General features: G+C 38.4%; 1 protein-coding gene across 1 annotated transcript in view; it reads right to left on the bottom strand.

Annotated features, from left to right (window-relative positions):
• LOC108667126 (protein unzipped-like) overlaps positions 1-23809 on the bottom strand; it is a 34106-nt gene extending 10297 nt beyond the window's left edge. The window contains exon 1 of the mRNA XM_018154111.2: positions 23450-23809. Within this exon, the coding sequence (XP_018009600.1) occupies positions 23450-23475 (26 nt within the window). The 5' untranslated portion in view covers positions 23476-23809. The remainder of the gene's footprint in view (positions 1-23449) is intronic.
• Positions 23810-24578: the final 769 nt, after the last annotated feature.

Raw genomic sequence — 24578 nt, 5'->3', positions numbered from 1 at the left:
ATGAGCAAAAATGGAACATTTAAGGCAATTAATACGCAAAACGCAGCACAACAGTTGCAAGTATAGTTGTATTCCGAGATTCTCTGGGAATACTTTGGACTTCAATTATATTGTTTGAAGAAAGTACTTCGCTTAAAACAAGCGTTCGGAAGTAGTCGGAATTGAGAATAAAACTCTGCATAACGAATTTTCCCCATTTCTAATAACTCTAATAAAAATTACGCCAGGCTTATCTCGGTTTATAAACAACCCTCATAAGTGCATTAAAACGATTGAAAATTTTTGCATTATTTTATTTTAATTTGATTTTTGCGTTATTTATTTAATTATTCTGAAATCAATAGCATTTCATTATCTTCGTTTAGAGTTTTTGAAAAACAAAATGTACCGCGAATAGTTTTTTAAATAAAATAAATCAGCTGCAGTAGTTTAAAAGTGTACTCAATTCAGTTTCATCGAAATTACGTCTTCAGATTAAAAATATTTTTCCACCTTGAATGTCGCTGAATCGTAGTTTAAGATTTAATTGCGGTATGTAGACCCAATCATTAGATCGCAAACCAATTAGTATGATCCTAATTCACTGTAAAATTTTTAAAGTAAGGTTCATCATCAATAAAATTAATTTCTTCGCAGGAAAAAACATGTTTATGAGGACAGCAAAGATTTAAAAAGTCAGGCAGGTCTGAAGGCTGCAATAAAATATTTGTTACGGAAATGTTGACGTGTCGGAGTACAAGCAGCGTCTGGCGGCGCGGAACACGTGCGGTGCAGACAGTCGTTGGATCTTTTTTTTGCCGCAGGAAGCTGGGAAACCATAGACAAAACTGCGCTGTAATTTGCTATGCTCCCTTGAACGTTTACGAAGCGACGCTCGAAAACTGTGTGTTGAGAAGTACGGGTATTTTTTCCTTATGTTCGTACGGGAGGAAATGGTCTGACACCATCCAGTGTAAAAATATGTATTCCTTTATTCTCGAGGAAAGTATTTTTTGAGTACCTTTAATGAGAGTTTAGAAAATAACAAAAATCATGGGGAAATATTAAAAAATGAAGCGAAAAGTATGAATTTACTGCAAAGAGGACGGCATTCTACAACGTGGCTGAATACAATGGTTTATGCAAATGAGTGACTGGCTTAGAACCTACAAGGAAAAGCTTTTGTAAACTTCGTGGTTTCTCCACGTCAACTCTCCATGCATATTCAACCCAGTAGAGTTGTATGGAAAATAGTTTAGCTGAAATTTAGTCCATGAAAGACAACACTGGTCTATGAACGAATATAAGTCCTTCTGTCCTCTGAAGATCGATGAGATTGATGTTTACACGGCCTTTTAATACAAAGAACTATGTACAGAAGCTCTCAACATGTATTCTATGCACATTTTTTAAAATACGTCAACGTTTAGTATAAAAAGAATCTGGCAGCGTCACGGATTTATATGATTCTAAGTCATAAACTCATCACGTAATTACGTAAACACAGTCATCACGTAATTTGGCCAATAATGGCTGTAATATTCTATAAATGACCCGTTTGTCGATTGAATGAAAATAATAAATGTATATGTATAATGTTCCTAAATGAAAGGTTATGGACATGACTAATAGGACTCGAGAGATCTGCCAAAAACCAAACATTTAAAATAACCTGATACTATAATGAACAGATTACATGGATTCTTGAAATAAATAGAACAAGAAGTGATTCAAAAATTGGGACACAAAAAATGGATATGTTCTAATTATTGGCGTTGGTAGTTAATAACCTATGCTCCAGAGTGAACATATTTCATGTTCAGCCAAATTAATTTTTCACATCATACAAATTTATTCATTAATTTGTATGGTGTGCAATAACCATAAACAAACCTTCCCAGTGATGATGCAGTCTAACAAAATGGGAACATAGCGAATACCTATAAAATGTAAGTGTGCATTATGACTCATTTAGATTTGGGGTGGCTCGTAATACCCAGATTAAGTTGTGAATAAATAAAAATTCAAGTAGCGTGCGACCACATTGGGTAAAGTCCACAGATGCAAGTGCGAAACTGGGCCCTAAGTCTACAATTGGAGGGCTACGTGCGCGCGAAATTCATTTCGACAGATCGAGCAACTAGATAGCAGTCCAGCATTGTACAGCCGTGCTGCATTGACCGTGCTGCATTGACGCGCTACAAGCGCCTTACCGTGCTGCAGTGACGCGCTACAAGCGCCTTACCGTGCTTCATTGACGAGCTACAAGCACTTTACCGTGCTGCATTGACGTGCTACAAGCGCCTTACCGTGCTGCATTGACGCGCTACAAGCACCTTACCGTGCTGCATTGACGCGCTACAAGCGCCTTACCGTGCTTCATTGACGCACTACAAGCACCTTACCGTGCTGCATTGACGCGCTACAAGCACCTTACCGTGCTGCATTGACGCGCTACAAGCACCTTACCGTGCTTCATTGACGCGCTACAAGCACCTTACGGTGCTGCATTGATGGGATGAATTGCAAATATCAGAACCTGTCTCGAATAACTGGTTTTTGCTCCTTGTTTCTCCAATGCGCAAGGTAATTCTTTGAAAATTACTGGTGAATTCAGTGCCGGGTTATACCGCGCCATATGGGCTCCACACATACCACAAGGGAATTAAATCAAATTTGTTGATACTTTATGTCGAAATTCTAATATAGAATTCACTAGAACAAATTTTCGATGCTGGTCTCATATTACATTAGAAGGGTACAGAATAGAGTTCATGACTGGTTAAATATCGAGATAAAGAATATAAATTTTGCGTTTAACGTTTTTGTAGCATAATTCGTGCAGGAGTGGGTTAACTGTTCCTGAAAGTAGTTTTACTGTGGAGAAAAGACATTTGTTGAAATTAATACCATTTTATTAATGCAGCAATTGATGAATATCACAGCTATTTGCAGTTTTGTAGGTTAATCTAGAATTGACACTGGCGCGTCATTAAATGCCTCACTTATATTAATAATGACTTATTTTGGCGCCACGGAAAGAAAATAAAACTTATTAAAAAAATAATTAAGCGAAAAATCGTTACGACGATTCGGAGGGAGGACTTTGGAACTTCTTTGAAGTCAATGGGCAAATTAGACGGACCATGCATGGCTAAGATTTATGTCCTTAATTACAGTCATTTGCCTACTTGACATATCCCGTACGAATATATCGAGGCCCTGAGGTGAGCCATGCGGGAAAATGCGTTCTTCGTTATTATGGAAGATTTATAATGAAGTTTTGTGCTGCTTGATTGCAGGAGATTCTTCTTTAGTATTTAGACTCTAACAGTGAAAGCATCTGCAAAACTTAACAGATTAGATATTCATATCAGAAATCACAATTAAAAAACAAATCGGACCTGTCTTGAATTCTTGGAGTTAAAATTAATGCAAAATAATAAGCGAAATAATAACTTATGACTAATAAATTTGAATAAATCGAAAGAATTTCATTGACAACATTTTCAAATAGTACTCAGACATGGTAGTTCGTCTGGGTTTGATTCGTCATGGTAGTTCAGTATGTCTGTATATAAAATTCTTATTATTTAATCGATCGTGAGTCTATCTCAAGCTCGTAATTCGTTGCAGTAACCAATTTGACCGAAAACAATTTAATACTGGAACGATGCTGCAGTAAACGCCCATGGAAAACATTTAGAAACGCAATACTTATTTCAGGTCTCGATCATGTCTTTTTGAAATTGAATAAATCGAGATGAAAAGCTGAGACTAAATGATAAAACCTCCTGGATTTGCTTTCACGATCAAATTACCCCCCAGTAGAAGAAAATAAAATGAAATGATTGAACAACGATCGTTATCATTCGTGCAGAGAAATATAAGAATGTGCTTCAAGGACTAACATTACTGCCCTACAAGCTATAGTACAGGACACGTTGTAAAAATTGAGTGCAGAATGAGTTTTTTATCGTTTTCACTTGAGGCAAACGAAGAATTTTCCGTCATAATTCTTGATGTTATCAAAATATTGCCTAAATAAAGCAAGCTGGACAGCCATAACTGCGTTTGAAGTCTGCAATGCCTGGACTGCCTAAGCAACGTTTGAAGTCTGCAATGCCTGGACCGCACAAGCAGCGTTTAAAGTCTGCAATGCCTGGACTTCCTAAGCAGCGTTTGAAGTCTGCAATGCCTGGACTGCCTAAGCAGCGTTTGAAGTCTGCAATGCCTGGACCGCATAAGTAGCATTTGAAGTCTGCAATGCCTGGACCGCATAAGCAGCGTTTGATGTCTGCAATGCCTGGACCGCATAAGCAGCGTTTGAAGTCTGCAATGCCTGGACTGCCTAAGCAGCGTTTGAAGTCTGCAATGCCTGGACTGCCTATTAAGCAGCGTTTGAAGTCTGCAATGCCTGGACCGCATAAGCAGCGTTTGAAGTCTGCAATGCCTGGACTACATAAGCAGCGTTTGAAGTCTGCAATGCCTGGACTGCCTAAGCGCGCCTGAAATGCCTTGCTGCATCGTAGACGCGTCGCACAGATAAAACTGCTTCAGCCGCACGAGGCCGAGTAAAAAAAATTGCCGATTTGTTTCCCCAGGCAACGCTTAGCATTGCCGAAGCTGGCAGCGTGCAGCATGCAGGTCCGTATGAAGCGACCAATAAAACTACACTCTCAACATACTCATATTATTTAGAGGTGCAACTTTCTCTACTCTTTTGTATAGTTTGCAATTGTTCGAATCCTTCGCAGAGAAATTGAGAATCAAACTTTCGAAAGGCTAATCATTCTATGTACTTGAGCCTGCAAAAGTGGATACTTGGTATGGAAGTTTTACGATGCTCCTAGATCATCATGAAAGAGAGATGGACTGGAGATTCGGGATAGAGAGGCACCATATGTTTAGCTCGAGGAGGCCGTTTTTGGGAAGGCCACTGAACATATAAAGAAGCTTTAGAAAAACCTTTCTCCCCATGAATAGAGCAGCTGATGCTCAAGAGACTGTGTAGCTTAACAGCCTTTGTCCCAAGAGACAAGCATGCATGGAATACCTGAAGCACTTCTCGCACAGAGATGGCATGTCAAATCTTTACGTCGGAACGATTAAGCGAACGTAAAAAAAGTTGCACTGTCGACTTAATAAGTCGGCTGCACAGACCGTTGGCAAAAACGCCTGTGGTGCTTTGATGTCAAGTACCTATTTGTTCCTGAAAGTTTTAATTTATGGAATGAACTGAAGGTAAATTCAACAGAAATACAATATAGAGACACCTCATGCACTGAGTCTGCGGCAAATCTATGTCAACCCCTGCATAAAATTTTATTTAATAATTATTATTCATGCAGAAATTAAGTTACCTATTACAACGATGAAATCATTTCGAAAATACAACAGCAATTTCATGATACGCATTTTTCGACGCATTTCCACGTTCGGCAAGTCTGTGGAGCGAAGTGACATGTCATTAGATTTCAGTCTAATTTTATGGCTGGAGTCTGATTCTCGTTTCCACGTCACTTAATTAATGAACAGAATTTATTGTTATTGATGCACCTGTCGCCGCAACTACTGTAAGTACCTGAAGTTTGCGCTTGCTTTGGTGATGCCGACATGGCTGGTGTAGCTCAAGTTGATAACTTGGTTCCGCTTAGCAAGGCTAATAATATATTCGTTTTACTTGTCAGTCGGCAGGAAAATTTTCACGCATAACTTAACTGGTGGCAAAAGCTAACCAGGCTGGGGCTTTTGTTCGGTTCATTAACTATTCAGTCGGTAAATGTTGTACAATTCAAGCTTGAACTTTAATGCCAACATAAAGTGAAGTCCATTCTTTGAGAGTGAATATGAAATTAGGATGTCTCCAGGATCCTTAGTATTGAGTAGATCCTTAGTAGATCCTTCTCGTTATTGAGTCAAGGAACGAAAATAGAGTTAAATCTATTTTATCTCGCGGCATTGGATTGAAATAAGACCTCTCTTTGAGTGAAGATTTTGAAGGAGCTGTAAAAGTTGATTGATGAGTGGAAAGTTTTCTATATTGTTGATTAATTGAAACTACAAGTATATGAACAAGTACATTTTGCAATGAATTCTTCCTATTTAATATCTTACTTTGCTAAAAATAGTAATTTCGTAGCACATGAATGAAGGATAATAATTGAACTCATTCTCAGTGTTGACAATGAAAACTTGAATGAAAATAATCGCAAAAGAAATATTAATAAGAGATTTCTCACAAAAATAAGGTTTCGCAAATTATTATGAATTCAGTTTGAGAGTTTGCATCATGTAACGAGTGTTGGTACTATAGAGAATCTGTTGATTTTCCAATTTCCGTAGGCTTCGATTTGACCAACATTTCGCGTCAACTTCAGATTATATCGCGTTCCGATCAGGTTTACTTCCGAGGCTCAATTGAAGTGACGGACGCAATTACCAAGAGTGCGTTCAAGGATAACTTATTCGATGACAAAACTTGAGTTTAGTTCTTCAGAGCAAGCAGGTTGAGCACAGTTTAAGTTCCTACTTTGGTGAACCGTTTAACAGGGATAAATATATAAAAAACATGAAAAAATCAGTAAGGATTTGAAAATCATATTTTTCTCGATGCGCTCAACTAACGGCCGATTTCCTTTTTATGGAGTTCATTTCATTCTTCTTCACAGCTCGTAAATAATGATTATAAATTAAGCCATAAATTTAATATAATATTTCCACCTGACATATGGGGGGCGTTCCTGCGCTGCAAATAAGTCTTGTGTTCCCGCACGAGCCTCGAGACGCTGCAAGAGTTTACCCTCATTACCTCTGTCATTATTGACCATCATATAACCTGTCATGATTACCCTCACTATCCCTGCAATAATAACCCTCATTATCCTTACAAAACCCTCATTACTACTACCATAACTGACCCTTTTATTACCACTGCCAGAACTAGCCCTTATTATCACTACAATAACTGACAATCATTACTCTTCACCCAATAAACCCTCGTTAACTATCCCACAATTGACCCTATTTAATCATGTCATAATTCAATCTCATTACTTCCGCCCCGATTTACCTTCATTACCCAAGCCATGATTTACGCATACATGTGGCAGTACGCATACTCGGCACTCAGTCAGCGGAGATCTACTATATCTACTTTCAACGTAGACGTTATAACGTAGTATCGGCTATTTATCTGCTACCGCAAATCATATGTATTATATGTATATATTGCCTACTACATTTTTATCCTAATAAGGCCCATTATTTTGCGCTTTTATTTTCCAGCCAATTTCACCGAGCTGTGTTACTTCCATTATAAATATTTATATAATAAATTCCATAGGATTATCATTATCATCAGCGTGATTTTTCAGCTTCTAATACTAGGAAAGACGTACTGGGGAGGAAAAATGAATTGACACACATTCGAAATTCCCCATATAGAATAGAATAGAATAGAAGTGTCGGCATTGAAGAAATAGGCCCATGGCCTGTTGCCGATTTTTGAACTTTTCGTGACTTGATTCACAAGGGATCCGGCCTTTGGAACCCGATCTTTCCATAACTGACGATTGATTGATCGTAATTTGCTAGGCATTTTAAGACTGAACATATGCTCCTGCATAGCTTCGTATAGTCTGTTCATGAAGGCGTTCATACTCGGAGCGTCAACGATGCTGTCAGGGAGGCTGTTCCACATATGTCGGTGACTCGAAGCGAGAAGAAATGTTGTCGCATGGATGTGTTCCAACGCTGTTTTTTTAACACGTTTTTCTTAGCTTAGCTTCGCGTTTGTTTGTTTGTTTGTTTATTTGTTTGTTTGTTTCTTTGTTTGTTGTTAACATTGACAACGAAAATTAGCCCACTTCTGATTGTTCTAGAGATCTGAAATTCGGCATGCAAGCTATTTTCGCCTAACAATTTCAGATACAATCATAAAAACTAGTAATTAGAGACCGAAATTAGTTTAATTGAGTAAAGTATATATATTATATATATATAGTAATACGTGCGGGCGCTCACGTTATAGACGAGCAGGCGCTGACGCTGCGTATCATCGATACGTACGTCAAGTCATACTTAATCAAGTCTTAATCGTTTTTCTTGTGGACTAAAAAGGAGAAAATAAAATACTTAAAAAAACTTTTTTAAAAAACCACGTTTTTCTTGTGGACTAAAAAGTTGAAAATAAATTATGGCTCGCCCCAAAAAACGTGGGTCGGGCTGTACGTTCACCATCAAATTGCCAAAATTTAAGTGTTGTGTGCTTTTCGCTTTAATCATAAATCTGCCCGACACACGTTTTTTGGGGCGAGCCATAATTTATTTTCAACTTTTTAGTCCACAAGAAAAACGTGGTTTTTTAAAAAAGTTTTTTTAAGTATTTTATTTAGTTTATAGCCGTGGCCCCTGGTGTTGGTTCTTGTTTCAAACTCTAGTAATCCTTCTGGGACCTTGTATAAGTCATGACTATATACTTGTATACTTCAATGAGGTCCCCACGCAGACGTCGATAACTGTCGATAACGTCGATATGAATCCCCATGTATGGCTAATGCCCTTATATAACTCATATATGACTGACGTCGCGGTGAAGAGCGGCCACGTCGCCGGCGTCGCGGTGAAGAGCGGCCACGTCGCCGGCGTCGCGGTGAAGAGCGGCCACGTCGCCGGCGTCGCGGTGAGGAGCGGCCACGTCACCGGCGTCGCGGTGAGGAGCGGCCACGTCACCAGCGTCACGAAGTTCAGGACTTGATAGCGATGCAAGCATGGGCTAGGCTGCATTGATGGGCTCTTATTTGAAGCAACACCGACATATTTATTCCTTTAAGCCTTTTCGAATGCATATGAACGCTAGAATTTTTGACGGTTTATGTTCGAAAAAGATAACCATGATATGAGGTTGAATGGGATCAATTATGAAAAAAGACGATTTTCACCAAAAAATAATTTTTGTTTTCAGAAGTATAATTTCCGAAGTGTTGAAGTTGCTTGGACTACTCGCAACATATTGCAGATGTAAGCATCTACACGAATTCTGCTTTACTTTCCTTATTGGATGGGCTTCAAAATTTATAATACGCAAACTTTAAAAAAAATTATTTGAGACTTCAGATAGTGAGGTGAAATGAAAGTTCTATCGGGAAAATTTTTTGAAAAGCCTTTCTCTCAACAACATTTCATCAGTCTGAAGTTTTGCATCAGGTTGGTGGATTATGTGGGATTCGGGATGATGCGATATTCAAATTTCAGGGTTTATGCAGCTCGGAAAACGCCAGATTTTACGTTGCAAATTTTTACGAAGTGCACATACATGGAATGATTTAAAAAGTGCTTCAATATTTGTACTTTACCCGCTCGCAATTTATCCTATGTATTATAGTAGAGATAATTGCTCCCTGATTTATACCTATTTATGTAACAAAGCTATCAGAAAACTTGTTTTTTTTTTTCATAAAAATTTCTCGGATTCCATTCAATCTGGAACCGAATCTCGTGTTCATTGGATTAATGAACTGAACAACGAGGATGCTTCCATTTGAATGATGGTAAACTAAAAAAAGCGTTACATAAGCATGGCGAAGAATTGCTCATAACAATAACAGTGCATCGTGGCAATAATTAATCGTGCGTGGTAAACGCACACGCAGTAACCGAAAATCGGAATGCCAAAGATTTCCCGTGTGATTTGAGCATTCTGCCGGTGAAACCGCTTCAAGAAATGTGCGATTAATGCAATTTTAGCGCCCATGACAGGAATTTCTTTCGGTATTTTTTGGGTCTTACGACGCTATTGAACGTCAGGTATGGAACGAATTTCCTTCCGTACGTCAAGAAACTCGTGACGAACTCATTAAGCGACTGCACCTCACGATCTGAATGGCATGAAAACAGTTCATTGCCACTGCATCCAGGCGCTGCACGTTATGGAAACGCGGCGGATTGCCACGGTATCCAGGCTGCAAGAACCGTCGACGTAATGCAAAAAGGATGACTGCCATTTTCATTATACATGTTATTATACATGGTACTATGATGTTTATTGATCCAAAATTTTGATGATTAATAGAAATCGAGTGTTCCATGAATCGCTGTTGATCAATAATTCGAGCCAGTCTCTTTGTACATATTAAAATTCTATGTACACACAGCATACACAGCTGTTTTGTTGTGTCAAATATGAACGAAGATCGAATGTTTTTTTCACCCAATGCACTTGAATGATGAATACTTGATACATGAGCGAAGCCTCGCGATGCCCAGCTCACGATGCAGACGTTGGTGCAGGCGTGATGCCCGACGATGATGTGGCGTGACTGGAAAGTTCGTACAGCGACTGAGCGGGGCACGAATGGCTGGGGTGAGTGACAGTTGGTGCAGGTATACCACATGTTTGTTTCAGCAACGTTTAATTATGAGTTATTAGCCCCTCTTTGTATTTGTAGCGGATGAGAACCACATGTTCGATTCAGCAACATTTAATTGTGAGTCATTAGTCTTGCTTAATTTGGTATTCGTAGCGGACGAGAACCACATGTTTGGTTTAGAAAAGTTTAGAGATAGTGAGTCGTCGGTCACGCCTGGCACGAGTAAAGCACGTGAACATCATGTTCGGTTCAGAAAAGTTTAGAGTTAGTGAAATGCAGAAGGATGTTATTTGATAATTCATTTTTAAAGTCCTTTGAAAGTATTCAATTCAGCTATCAAAATTGATAAAAGTCGATTTTATTTCTTTCAGCCGAAATTATGACGAGAATTAGAGGAAAATTTAAATGAGGGGGATAAGTGAATGCAATGAATTTTTAGAATGACTGAAAAAAAATCAATTCAATGTGTGAACCATTACTTCAATCGCTGATGAACAAAATTTGAGGCAAGGCATAACTCACAAATCACTTCTTATAAACGTTGCTGAACCAAACTTGAGGTTCACGTCTCAGCGGTGCATGCCAAGCGTGATTGATAACTACTATTGTACCCTGTATTCCATTTCAAGTACAATTAATGTAGAGGTAACATAAAATTTCTTGTATCCGGGAATAATACGAAAACTCATAGGGTTTATAACTCTGTTACAGAGGCCAGCATCAACTGGGCGTAACGCGAGACTATATATATGCTATATGCAATAACCCACCAGGTTCATTATACCTCTTGCGATTCAAAGTCAACAAGGGAAGGAGGTCTCTCTGCATGAGAGATAAATATAATAACTGACAGATTGCACAATAATCCGTTCCTGAAAACACACAATAAAACTTGACAAGATTTCCTTTGACCTAAAATCCCTTAATTAGATCGGATTGAACTGTGTCCAATTAATATTCAAAGTCTGGTCATAAAAAACCTGCTCCAAAAATCAGGTTTTTATGACCTGACATATTAAAATCATCATATTAAAATTAAATATTAAGAAATCATACAAGTGCTGCAACAAAAATCTGGTGATGAAGTTCCTAGCACACAACTGCTCACTGCGATGGCGCAGAAGCAATGACAAAACTTAGGGCAACTTTCTTGGACTTAGAGCACAATCCGGCAACATGGTGTGGACGAAAGTTCATTTTGGATACAAACCTTCAATATATGAAGCATCTATATTCTATAACATGTATATTTCCTCCCCTACAAGTCATGAACCCAAGTGTGATGAGAAAGTTACAAGTTCTTAACTAATTGAACATCACTGGTAAGCATTTAAATAAAAAAGTCAAAAAAGTGTTGTATGATTTTGATGATAAGATTTAATTCTAGCGATGAAAAAAGCGACTAATGAGTTAAAAATTCAAGTCTCATGCCAGTCGGATATGAAAGGAAGTTTGTTTGTTAGAACTTGAAAAGACGTAACTTAAGCTCAGCACAGCGGGGGGACAAGCTCCCTGGAGCGCAGAGTGAGCTGGCGTGGAAGGCAGCTCAGGTGACGGCTTAGCGGTTGCACCGCAGCGACTTAAGTTTATGTCATCCATACCCGTAGCCTGGATACTGAATATATGCAGGCACTGTGCACAGTATACTGGAGCATACGTAAATGCATGAACAGTGGCATAACACAGTGTCTTGTGTTATGCGTACATGCACATAACAGAGTGTCCTGGTGGAAAAAAATATAACTCAGTACTCACTGCAGTGAGTGACAGAGAGCGCATTTTCTCGTCAACGAAAACTTGAGGTCATGGACAGACGGACATGGCGAGCACAATAGTGCATTTTTTCCCTAAATGAGAAAATTCGCTAAAAACAGTGAGCAGCATACAAAAGGTTTTGAACGCTTGCAAATGCTGCTTCGGTTGAGTTAATTTTTGTAAGCAACAACGAACGCGAACAAGTTTACATTCTTCATGATGAACAGAACTGTTCGTTGCAGCGCTGGCATAAAGCTGATATTTAATGGGGGTGAAAATAAATGCTTTATTTTATGGAAGGAATAAACTTTGTCATGAAAGAAAACTAGATGAAAGATCTCATATTATCTCTTGTATTCTTTTATTGGATTTCTATTCTATGCATATACTTAATTCTCATAAGCCACGAGCAAATTATCTTGCACAGAATGACTTTGAATTGAACAGATAATAAGTGAAAATGAATGAAAAAGGATATTTGAATTTCCTTCCTTCTTCTTTTATTAAAAAAAGAATTTGTGCTATTTCCGAAAAGAATATTTTCTTTCATTGAAGTGGTGATAGCGATCGTTCATATCATACATAAATTAGCGCTGAATTACTGCCACGAAGCTGCTCAAAATTATGAGGACTGATCTTCAGAAGACGTTCAAACGCAAAAGTTTAATGGAAAATTAGCCGAAATGCTTGCTCGGAATTTACTTCACTGATGCATTCACTGGCCATGAATAACTATGCGCCGATGATTTAATGGAAATTCAGAAAATACTCGTGAAATGAGTGATTAACTGAGTAAAAATCGTGAGACTTACGTTGACTCAACTGATGAATTTACTGAAAGATGACAGATATGCGCGATTAACTTCTTGTAAAATCAAGAAAATATTAAGATAAATATGGTTGATTATTTTAGTGGAACATTAAGATGAATACTTGACCTTACTAATAGTGATTTATACACTGGAAATAAAGCCAAACATTTTGTTTTAGCAATGTGTTATTCACTGACTGGGAAGTAAAGGAAAAACTTTCGAAATAAATACGCGTGACTCATTCACTGGAAAATCATATTCAAATATTCATGTTCATAATAGTGTTCATGTGCTATGTATAAACTGTCTCATCAGAAATTGCTACGTGCTAGGAAAATTGAATTTACATATTGTTTTAAAATTCAATTATTGCATCAGTTTTACATAGTTACCCTTCGCTCACTCCAAACCCAGTAGCGCGTGCAAAGTCACTGCCATCTCACGTCAAAAACCTCAATTTTCTCTTGAAGTTATCCAAAATGAAACAAATGTTGCGAACAGTATTTGTGTAATTCATTCAGCAGTTTTAATCATTTTCAAATTATACTCGCGAATTCTAAATTGTAAATAGTTTTCATATATCCATTTTTTATAATGAATTATTGGCGTGGCGAAAGATGCTCATCAAAACGTATGGTCTGTCGCTGATTATTGGATATGAACATCTCCGCGTGCCTGGAACACGCAACAGTAATACATTCATCTAAATTGCAAACTTTATCACGAGAAGTATGCATCGAAACAGTGCTGGAGTTGGACGAACATGTCTGGGTTGGCATCCTGTGTATTAAGCTGTGAATATCTCCGTATTTTATTGTGTTTTTGCAAACAATGACGAGCATGTCTGGGTTGCAATCCTATGTGTCAAGCTGTGAATATCTACGTATTTTACTGTGTTTTTGCAAACAATGACGAACATGTCTTGGTCGCCATCCTGTGTAAAGCTGTGAATATCTCCGAATCTCATATCACACTTGACAGCAGCCCATGGCTCGACTTGGAGTGTCAAAAGCCGTAAACTTTTCGTATGGAGACGTCAAGAAATGATGGGATTGGATCCTCCGTACTTTGAAAGTTATTTTGAACTTTACAAACAATATTTGTTGTTGTGGCAAGGCTGAGAGCAAACGAAAATTTATTCAGAAGTTTGAAGCTCAACATTGACTTGATTTTACATTGCATATATCACGAATTTTAAATAAGAATCTAAAAATATGGATTCATCAATAAATTGTATAACTCAGTATAAGATATAATTCCTTTTTAGCCATACGTACGGAGTTTCTTATAAAATTCACATTCACAATGAAAGAATAACACGTTGAATGTATGAATGAGAATTTTTCACTTTCCATTTGATGTTCAAGTTTGCTTGCATTCAATGCCCATTTTGAATGTTTGGCCAACCAAGTTCAAAAACTTTCAGGAGAGTTATTGAATGCTATCTTCAATCATTGTATGTTCAATAAGTCAAGAGGTAAGAGCAGTCGGGGCATTGCAAAGCAAGAGAAAGCTACAGCAGGCGCGCGGTCTTCTCTTGAAATTTTTCGCAGTATCTGCGTGATAATTGTGTGTCTGAACCACGCGTATTACAAAACAAAATATCACTTATTTTGCCTGATAAATAATATATTCCTCATGCGCTTCCTATATATTAAATAATAATGAAGTGCTGCGTGGAAAGAAATAAAAACTAATCATTTATGCGTTTTATGGAACTAAAAAAAAAATGAAAATGTTAAACTTTAGAAACGGATGAAACGGTGAACCGCGCAAAATTACTTAACGCTCCAGATGGTGAATCATTAATTAAAAATAAATCATATAATAATTAACGGTATGATACATTTTTTTTATAAAATAATTGCATACTATTTTAGGCACGAAAATATTTTCACCTGGCATTTAATACGGTAGTTTCTAAATGCATTTTTACCTTGCATGCCTGCACGCCATTACACGGTTTATTGGGCATATAGCCTGGCACATTCCTGACTTCTACTGTTCATTTCATGCGAGGCACTAGTGCATAGGCAACAAAAAAGTCTATATAGATGGAACATAGTATCCAGTATGCCGATTATATGTATATGGCAGTGTTGGGCTGGTGCAGCAGAGAACCGGTATATTGCACGTCTGCTGGTCTCTAGCCGGCGCATGCAAGTCACTGATGGATGTTGGTAAGAAATCTCCGTGTTGATGTTTGATCAGCAAGCTTTGTCGACTTCGTTAGAGTTGAAGCCTCTCCATATTTGGCAGGCTTGGGTGCTCGTCGCTTCCCAGCGGGAAAGTTCTGCCAGCTTTTCCATTCCTTCTACTGAGAATACTGCCTATTTCTTCAGCGCCGACATTTCTTTTCTATTCTATTCTAAGACTGAAATTGAGGCGAATGTGGAATAACCAGTGAATTCGAACCAATACTTCTTGCGGGAAATTTGCGACAAAATATGCTATGATTATAGCTGTGAAAAAAATTTAATGTAACGTGATTTACAAAGTTCTTGAGAGCCACAATATGTAGCATTTTTTTAATTGATTGATTTTAAAATTTAACCTTAACTAAAACGTATCACTTTATTCGTTCCAGTGAGCGTCTCGTTCGCTGAGTTTTGAGTCTGTTGATTGAAAATAATTTCCTGCTCTACGAACATTTGATGGTAAAATCAAGCTACGGCTTGCCGTCAAAGCGTCTCCATTAGGAACACAAAGCAAAGTCGGGACGTGCGTGTGGCGTATTTTCTTTCAAATCAACGATTTTTTACAGAACGAAAAGCGCGTAAATTGTGCGGGAACTACGCAAGTTGCCATGGAGCTCTCCAGGCTCCGTCATCACAGACTGAAACTAATGCGCTTTTCCGGCGCTGTGATGAAGCAAGCAAGAAATCATGCGCCTATCATGCAACTAAATTCCAACATGAATATTTATTTCATCTAATAAAACCATTGAATTCGTCCGAGAGGCTTAAAGTAAATTTACAAGACATTGAGTGGGAATACAATACGGGATTATAAAGCGGTGCTCGAGAGGTATAATCGATAGCCGTAGCATTCATGGCGGTGATTCACCGGCAGAAAATGAACAAAGCTGACCTCTCGTGGGGGTGTAGGTACGGACAGGTTCTGGGGTCTTGCTTGGTCTCAGTCACGCTGTCGAGTCTAGCTCGGCGCTCAACCTTAAACGCCTGACATGCAGAGCTGTTGCATGCACGACACATGCAAACTATTGCTTTAATTTGGTGCGTGCGCTGTGTTGAGATGCCAATAAAAGAGACTGGGTATTTCATAAAATTTATTTGTCCCAAATATTTGTCTTTAGTTGAAATCTTCTCCTCAGAAACTTAACAGAAGAAAAATCTCAAAGAGTATCAATCCAAGGGGCAATTAACATGACACTTTTTCAGTGGCGGAATTACGCTCAATATTATGAATGATTATGAACTTCAAATTTCATCATTATTCATGAAAAAATTTAGAAATTTCATACTGCCATCAATTCACTATGTGTTGTAGTGCAAAGAAAGATGGTTCAAGCACTGAAATTAATGTAGAGAAATATCAGTCTAACATATAGTCATCAATTCAAAAGCATTTCGGTGCCTCTAGACTAGAAATCTCCCAGGGATTAAAATAATCTTTGGTATAATCGGAGGCATTCACGCCGCATTCCGGCCAAGATGAGCTCGCACCTGAGAGCCTTTGCCCTTAATTCTTCGACGCCTCTCTCTTATGTCATTGCTATTCTGAAGCACTAACTGCTCATTATTTCCAGAGGGGCTGTTGCGAGGCGCTTAATTAGTGTTCACTCTGCTCAGCGTGGTTTTTATGAGGTACGCACTGTTCACTCTGCCCAGCGTTTAATTTACAAAATGCACACTGTTCACTCTGCCCATTGCCCTATTCTGCTCATTAAGAGGGATCGACTGTAGCATTTTATTTTCATCTTTGAGGAATTAAGAGTGGAATTATTTCATTCAAATGACGCTTAATTTGTTAAAGTTACTATGAAAAGTAAGTCCACAGCTTGCATAACTTTTCCTAAATGACTCAACGATTGACAGCTAATGTTATACACTATTTTATGCGTTTGATTGCCTTTTTTGCTTGTGCTACTTGAACGCTTTTATTGTGCGGATTGCGCGGTGTAATCGAGGATCATAAACAAACGCAGATGCAAATTGAGTCAAATGACATGCTTGTGAGTAGCTCCGTGGATTTTCCTGCCATGATTTTGTTCAAGGTAGCAGAGGTGAGGCGAGAAGCTGCTCACTGTAATGACCGTGGCACGAAGCGCACAGGAAGCACAGAGCATCAGGTGAAGCTGAGGCGCGTGAGACACAGTGCTCCTTTTTTTTTGCGTGAATATTTTAGTGATACTTTTATGGTGCGGGAATAGTCATGAGAGACAAGAGTGCTTCATGTTGCTGGAATGTTGTGGCTGCATGCGGGCTCAAACATGCGACATGTGGGACGACAACGGCTGCTGCGACGAAGGCTGTTTTGTATCAGGTGAATATATTGTGCGATCTCATCGTAGTGAGTACTTCGAACGAGCAAATATTTACATTAGCTGTAATGAGGATAATTGCTATTAGGCACTAAATATTCAATGATTAATGAACCAGCAACTTGAGCAGGAAACACTTGCGTTAACATAACTGCATGCACAGTTGACATAGCAGGCTCGAGTCAGGGGCTTGTTCCCACGTTGAATTAGAGATCCTGCATGACCGCAAACAAGAATAACGATGGCAGTATTGATAGAATGTTTATATTCAAGCTATGCAATCAGAGAATTCTGCACGAGCTCTTTCACCCGTCGTGAATAATAATGCGAGGTAATTAATCTACATAGAATAACATTAAACAATAAATTTTTTATTGAATTGATTTATAACCCCCTGAGCAAAATATTGGGAGGCCCATATGGCGGGGTGTATCACGTAAAATGCAAGTAAAGTTAGACGTACATTGATTGCGTAAAATACCAACGAACAAATACATCGGGCTTGTTTTTACTACTTTTTAATTTGATAAAATAAAATCAATCACATGTTATAAACATATGAGGAATTTTGTCCTTATTAAAGTATTTTAAGGCATCTGGCGACTTTTTAAGTTTCTTGCTACTGATTTTTTATGGCAGCTGTGCTTTATTTGCTTCGAAGTTAATGCCATGAAATGACGAGGTTCTCTCATCCGATAGCATCTCTGAATATGCAATCTTCGATCGATAATTTTAAACAAACGACTTACAACACGCAAAAATGTTTGCGTCCAACCATCTGGCAAACTTGATTTCATTTTGTATAGAAACCTAAACAAAGATTATTCATGACATTTCCTACACGGAGGACTTTTTCATGAAAGCTTTTTTCAAAAATCTTCCAACGTAACCGCCATGTGATATGATAAGGTCTAGAAAATGATGTATAACATTGGGTTTTACAACTTTACATGCTCTCCCAGTGATAAGTATAGCCGGTGTAAGGAGAGGCACTTGCGAAGCAAGTTATAGGTGCACTTAAGGCTCAGCTGGATGCATGATCTGCATAAGCCAAGCTTTCTAGAGGTTTCGTGCCAGGTATTTGGGCCTGATTAGAATACAATATTACGCCCATCTGCAACGCTTCAGTTGCTCCTGACTCGTGTAAGATTCTTTTCTGCTGTAGAACTTCGTGATATGCTTAGGCTCAATTGACTCAAGAAAATCTGCATAAAAAGACTGAATATTAAGTAGAATTTTAGAAGTAGTTACTGGAATATGATCTTATTGACTCATTCAGTGTGGTTCAATTTAGCAGCTTGTGTTTATTTTTAACTGATAAACGCATTGAAACAATCATAACATATACAATTTTGCTGATCCGTGAAGGAAAACGGCTTAAATAACTGTTTGTGTTTTACAAATGGCGTGTCTATAATGTAATCAGTTTCAAAATTTTGTCATGTATGTCTGTTGTAAATTAAAAGCTAAATCATACGCTTTGCAGAAAAGGTGTTGCTGCACACCGATAATGAATATACAAGAATCATCGTGTAACTCTAATATGAAACTCTAAAGTCTAAATTCTAATATAAACTTTAACATATGAAAGTAGAATTTATTTAATTTTTTGAAGTCACGGTGTAGGGTGGGAAACCAAGTATTGAATATTAATGAAAATATTAACAAGGCGAGATTCCAGCGAAACGAGGCCGGGCTTGCTGATGCACTCTGACCACATCCATTTACATTGCTGACAGCTTAGGTTATTGGGCTGGACGACGTCAGAAAACGATGTAATGCGGGTAAACTATAACCAAAGAAAAATTTAGAAAACGTGGGAATCTAAACGACAAATAAAATGGATTTGAAGGGCGACTGTTCGAATGCACAGCCAAAAGTAATGATATGTATAGCAATGCGATGGAAGAAAATGAAATGAAAAATAAATAATGAATGAGGTAAAAAGTAGTAGATAGAACTTGTAACGATGCGGCTAATGGAAAAATTGTAGGTTGCTTGAAGAGCGGCGCGTGACAAAGAAGCCTAAAGAATAGATTAATGATATACAAGAAGGTTCCTCAACGCCTTCATTTAAGGTAGAAATTAATACTTCAGTACAAACGCGAACAGAAAAGACGGAGAGAGTAGGAGATTGTGCTCGTATTGTCCGCAACGAAATGGATGGAGAGAAGAGTAGGAGATTGTGTGCTCTATTGTAATTCGTGTGTGCTCCTTTGTGCTCCATTGTCCTTTTTCAAAGAAATTATAATGAATTTACTTGACGATTCCTTTGATCTTAAATACTTTATGATCGAAGAAAAAAAGGAAGAATTCCTCCGTAGGCCTCAAATGTTGCAACAAGAACCCTCAGCGAGCGTTTGGAAACAGATTTTCTGTAGATAAATAAGTGAATGAAACACTCATATATTGTAATTTAGAACAGGTTTTTGTCTTGAAATAGCTGAAAAAACACCGATAGCACAAGGTATTCGTGTGATGATACGTTATCGGTGCCGGGGACTAAAACCAAACACGTGCCGGCAATTTGCCTTTGAAGAAAAACGAAGTGTTGCCAACCCTCCAGCTAGTCTTCCGTCGATGCCATGAAGATGAAAGTTCCGTGAAAACGCCTCGTGGTTCATTAATAGTAGTCAGGAGCTCGGATACGCTGGCACATTCTTCTCAGAATGGATATTTTTTCTCGCAGCCGCGTTCCGTATTCCGCTGTAGACTGAGCGACCACCCACGGTAACGAGGAGGCAGAGCAAATCAGGAGGATTAGGCGTGGCTTGTGAAACAATTATGAAGGAATTTTGGTTGTTAAAGAACTTTTTCACCGCAAATCCGTTGAAAATAACTGCAATGTGCAGGGACACTGAATGTGAATTATAAATGAAGCCTACCACGGCTGATAAATATTGAATTTATACATTTTTGCACGACATAAGTTTTATTTCAGCGATTAAAAGGAATTAAAATTACGAAAATGTAGAAAAAATTCTCATTCTTGGGCATTGTACTTGGAAACCTTGGTAAAACCTTGGAAATAAAAGCGGAACTTTCAAAGGCCTGAAATGTGTGGAAAGTATGAGCTTACCAGCGAAATAGAATTCACTTATGAAAGAATTGTTTTTGTGGCTAAATCGTTTTCCATAATAGCAGGAAACATTTACAAGTAAACAAAACATTGCTGTGATTGTATAAAGTTTTGTAAAAGCGTGTTTTATTAGTTTTTGTAAAACTTATAAAGTTTTATAAAAACGTGTTTTTTGCGTGTTTTATAAAGTTTTATAAAAACCAATTCGTGAACCACACTCACGCCTGTCGAGAGCAACCGTCAGCACTTCAGTAGGTGTCATGTAGCGTGTCAGCGCGACACGCACGCGTATCCAGGACGACCGTCAGCACTTCAGTGTCATGCAGCGTGTCAGCGCCACACGCACGCGTGTCGAGAACAACCGTCAGCACTTCAGTGTCATGCAGCGTGTCATCGCCACACGCACGCGTGTCGAGAGCAACCGTCAGCCCTTCAGTGTCATGCAGCGTGTCATCGCCACACGCACGCGTGTCGAGAGCAACCGTCAGCCCTTCAGTGTCATGCAGCGTGTCAGCGCCACACGCACGCGTGTCGAGAGCAACCGTCAGCACTTCAGTGTCGTGCAGCGTGTCATCGCCACACGCACGCGTGTCGAGAGCAACCGTCAGCACTTCAGTGTCGTGCAGCGTGTCAGCACCCACACGCACGCGTGTCGAGAACGACCATCAACACTTCAGTGTCACGCTGGTCGTCGGAGCGACGGCCGTCCAGCCTGCGCCTAAACGGCCGTAACCCGGCGGTGCTAATGGCTGGGCGGGCCGATGCCTGAGCTCAGCTACGCGGCCATTACCTGCCGTGCCCCGGCTGCCTAAATCACCACGAAGCCTTGGGTTACAATCAGACCACTTACAGACATCCATGGACCTGCCTCCCGCCTCAGCTGCTCACCAATCAAGCTTAAATCACCGGGCATGTATCGGCGGTTCTTTCTTATGCACACGATGTGGTCGAGGATCTTACAGCGATTTTCATCGCTTAAAAAAGTATGTATGTGCTTAAAAGTACGTTTTCCAGTCTGTTAAAAATATCCATGCAGGAGTGGCTTCCTTGTGACTGAAATAAATCGCACGGTGGCAGAGAAACACGAAGAAAATGAAATGATGAGGATTAGAACATAAGTTTTGTGCTAGTGTGGATAACTTAAAACAATATCTTTTTTGTTTATAAATTTGTATGCTTAACTAAAGATAGAAATACTGTACTGTTATTTTCTGCTGCAACAATATGAGCATTCTAGCGAAAAAATTGCTTTTAAAAACGGATTACCAGGGCGCTGTAACAATAATTAATTAGTATTCGCAAATTGCAACATTTTGTCTGTCACGAGGACGCGATTTTTTATATCCTGGTTTTCAAAAAATGAAATTACCTGATAATCAAGAATGTATTTTCGATTTATGAAGGCCTGGACTAATAAAAAAATGTTTCGACACTTTGATTATTTATTTAAGAAATTTTCCTTAAAACAAGTACATTCTAAAATTTTTTGGGATAAATAATATGGTATTAACGCTTTCTTTTCAAAGAAGATGGCGGTAAAATTAAACGGTTTAAGCAAATGTTACAAGCTTCCTCTGACGATGAAATGGATCATCGAATAAACGAAGTACAATATAGCGCAACGTCCAAGTCAATGCAACTAAATGTGGTTGGGAATGCTTTCAGAAATTATAACGTTGCAGTTTATTTCGTGTCGTTCCTTTTATTAATATTTTGCGAAAGTTATCTTGTTTAACTGTTACTCTCAACTTCAAAGTGTACCTCAATAATGGTATTCAAAGACGCGAAGATTGCTACGGACATTTTAAATTTACGTTCATGAAATGTACTAATATTTTGACCATACGTTTAGCAGTTTTCTGGGATATGATGGCATCCCAATTGTTCTGTGAACAGGAAAAATCAACATTCACGTTAAAATTCTTTATGGCATAGAAATCACATTCATACTTTTCTTCATACATGACAGACGTATTAAATGTTCAATTACATGGACTTCATTAATAGGCAATGAACAATCTTCAGTTCATTGAGGTTTTGCAAAGCATGCGATGCTGTCCTCAAGTCTACGCTCTTACTACACATTATATGCGCACTTACTGTGCGAACGTCCCCATATGCAAAGGAACTTTCATCATGTACAGTATGTGGTGATATAAAAATTCTGGGTTGGCATTAAAAGTTGTGGAGGTAATGAATCAATTCATTTATGACAATTGTTAAATAGTAAATTTTAATACTGGTGACCGAAAAGAAATTATTATCTGCGCCACTCTTTTCCCATTTTTAATATTCATTTGGTAGAAATACCATACTTTAATAAACAAATTTCATGTATCAATGAGCCTCGATATGTGCCATTCCAGTCCTTCTATCGTAACCGACAAGTTATTTGGGAGCAGCGGGAAGTCGGGAATGCCCCGGAATGAATGCGTTGACTTATCGATTGACATTTTCCCAGCTATAATGGTAAGTTTTAACATGCATTAAGGAACATATTTTTTTTAGTAATAATAATAATATTGTGGGCTAGCTTATACATTGATGATACTTAGTGACCAACTGACCGTCCACATAAGGTATGAATAACAAATTAAATTTTGATGTTACTATAAAGGTAAAAAAATGAAAAATATGCTATGCAATTATTACGTGTTTCAAATGCTTTTAATAACAAGATTGATAAAACCCTGAATAAATTATTTTCAGGGCCGAAACCACGCAGGCCGTACGCACCGTACAGCCAGGTTGACGAATGTAGTGAATCTCAAACTTTGGTGTTGAAATATCAATTAAATAAAATTGACGAACACAATGTATAGAGTTAAATAGAGTTCGATAGCATATATTTAACCTAATGATGTAACATAGTGAAATATAGATTGTTTACGCGTTAAACATAACGTTAATATAAAAAAATGAGTAAAATTACACCGAACTGAATACTTACCAAAGCAGCGTTGAAGTTGAAGTCATGCTCGATGCAAGAAGCAGGGCAACCGCCTATTAATATCACAAATTAATTTGTATTCAACACTTTGGTTTGCAATGCAAAGACTGAATCTATTCGCTCATACAGCGTTCATGTATGCATGAAATACTGGTTCAAAAACTTACGTGAATGCATTATTGAATACGTGAAACCTTTCCTCTATGAGTAAATACTCGAACCGAATTTAAAATTGTAATTTACAAATCTTTCATTCCAGTCACAATTAAAATGAGGTTTGCAAAAATGGGCCAAACTTTGTGCAAATTATTGATTTCAATTGAAGAACCTGGAGAGTTTGCAGCGGCACAACCTCACTCGGCAACGTCAGGTAGGGAACTGCGCGCCGACACCCGCACCTCAGAAATCAGAATGCGGCACTTTTGCACTTGCTTTTCTCCGCGCACTGATTACACGGGATGACCAGCGACTGATTGCTTGTTGAAGAACAGCGAATTTTCATTCCAATAGATCTGTATGGTAGGATTTTTTTCAACAATGTGTATTAAATCATAAAAAAAATTTAGTATTTATTTGATTTATAAAAAAATCCGAAAATAAAACCTTCATTGCCTGTATAACAAACGTAAATTCTACCTGCAATCATAGTTTAATTAGTATAGAGACCTTTGATTAAGGAATTATTTCAGAAGATGAACAATTATTAGAGTAACAGCAAAGCATTCAGGGATGGAGCAGACGCTTACATCTCCTGACCCTTGACCGACCACGGCGGGCGACCTCAACGAGCGGCGCGAGCTCCGTCCGGCGCAGAGAAGCCGCGGAGCGAAGCAAGAGACTTGAGAAATTCGAAACTGGGTGTCATGGGTGGGAAAATGGAATAATGGGTGTCTTGGGTGGAGAAATTTGAATATATCTGGGTGCCATTGGGGAAGAAATTCGAGTCTGAGTGTCATGGGGAATAAGGGGAATAGACTTTTAAACAATTGATTTAAACGACAGAAATCATATTAATGAAGCTCCAAAATCTTGAAAAAAAAATTTCCAAAACCTTTACCAAAACTTTGGACTTCAAAGATGATTTTTTAAATTCCAAGATTCCAAAACATTCCCTGCAAACAGATACAAA

The sequence above is a fragment of the Hyalella azteca genome, unplaced genomic scaffold, assembly GCF_000764305.2.
Source record: "Hyalella azteca isolate HAZT.00-mixed unplaced genomic scaffold, Hazt_2.0.2 contig7647, whole genome shotgun sequence".
In the NCBI taxonomy this organism is placed as follows: Eukaryota; Metazoa; Arthropoda; class Malacostraca; order Amphipoda; family Hyalellidae; genus Hyalella; species Hyalella azteca.
The sequence above is the reverse complement of the archived record's forward strand: the minus strand, read 5'-3'. Positions and strand labels throughout refer to the sequence as shown.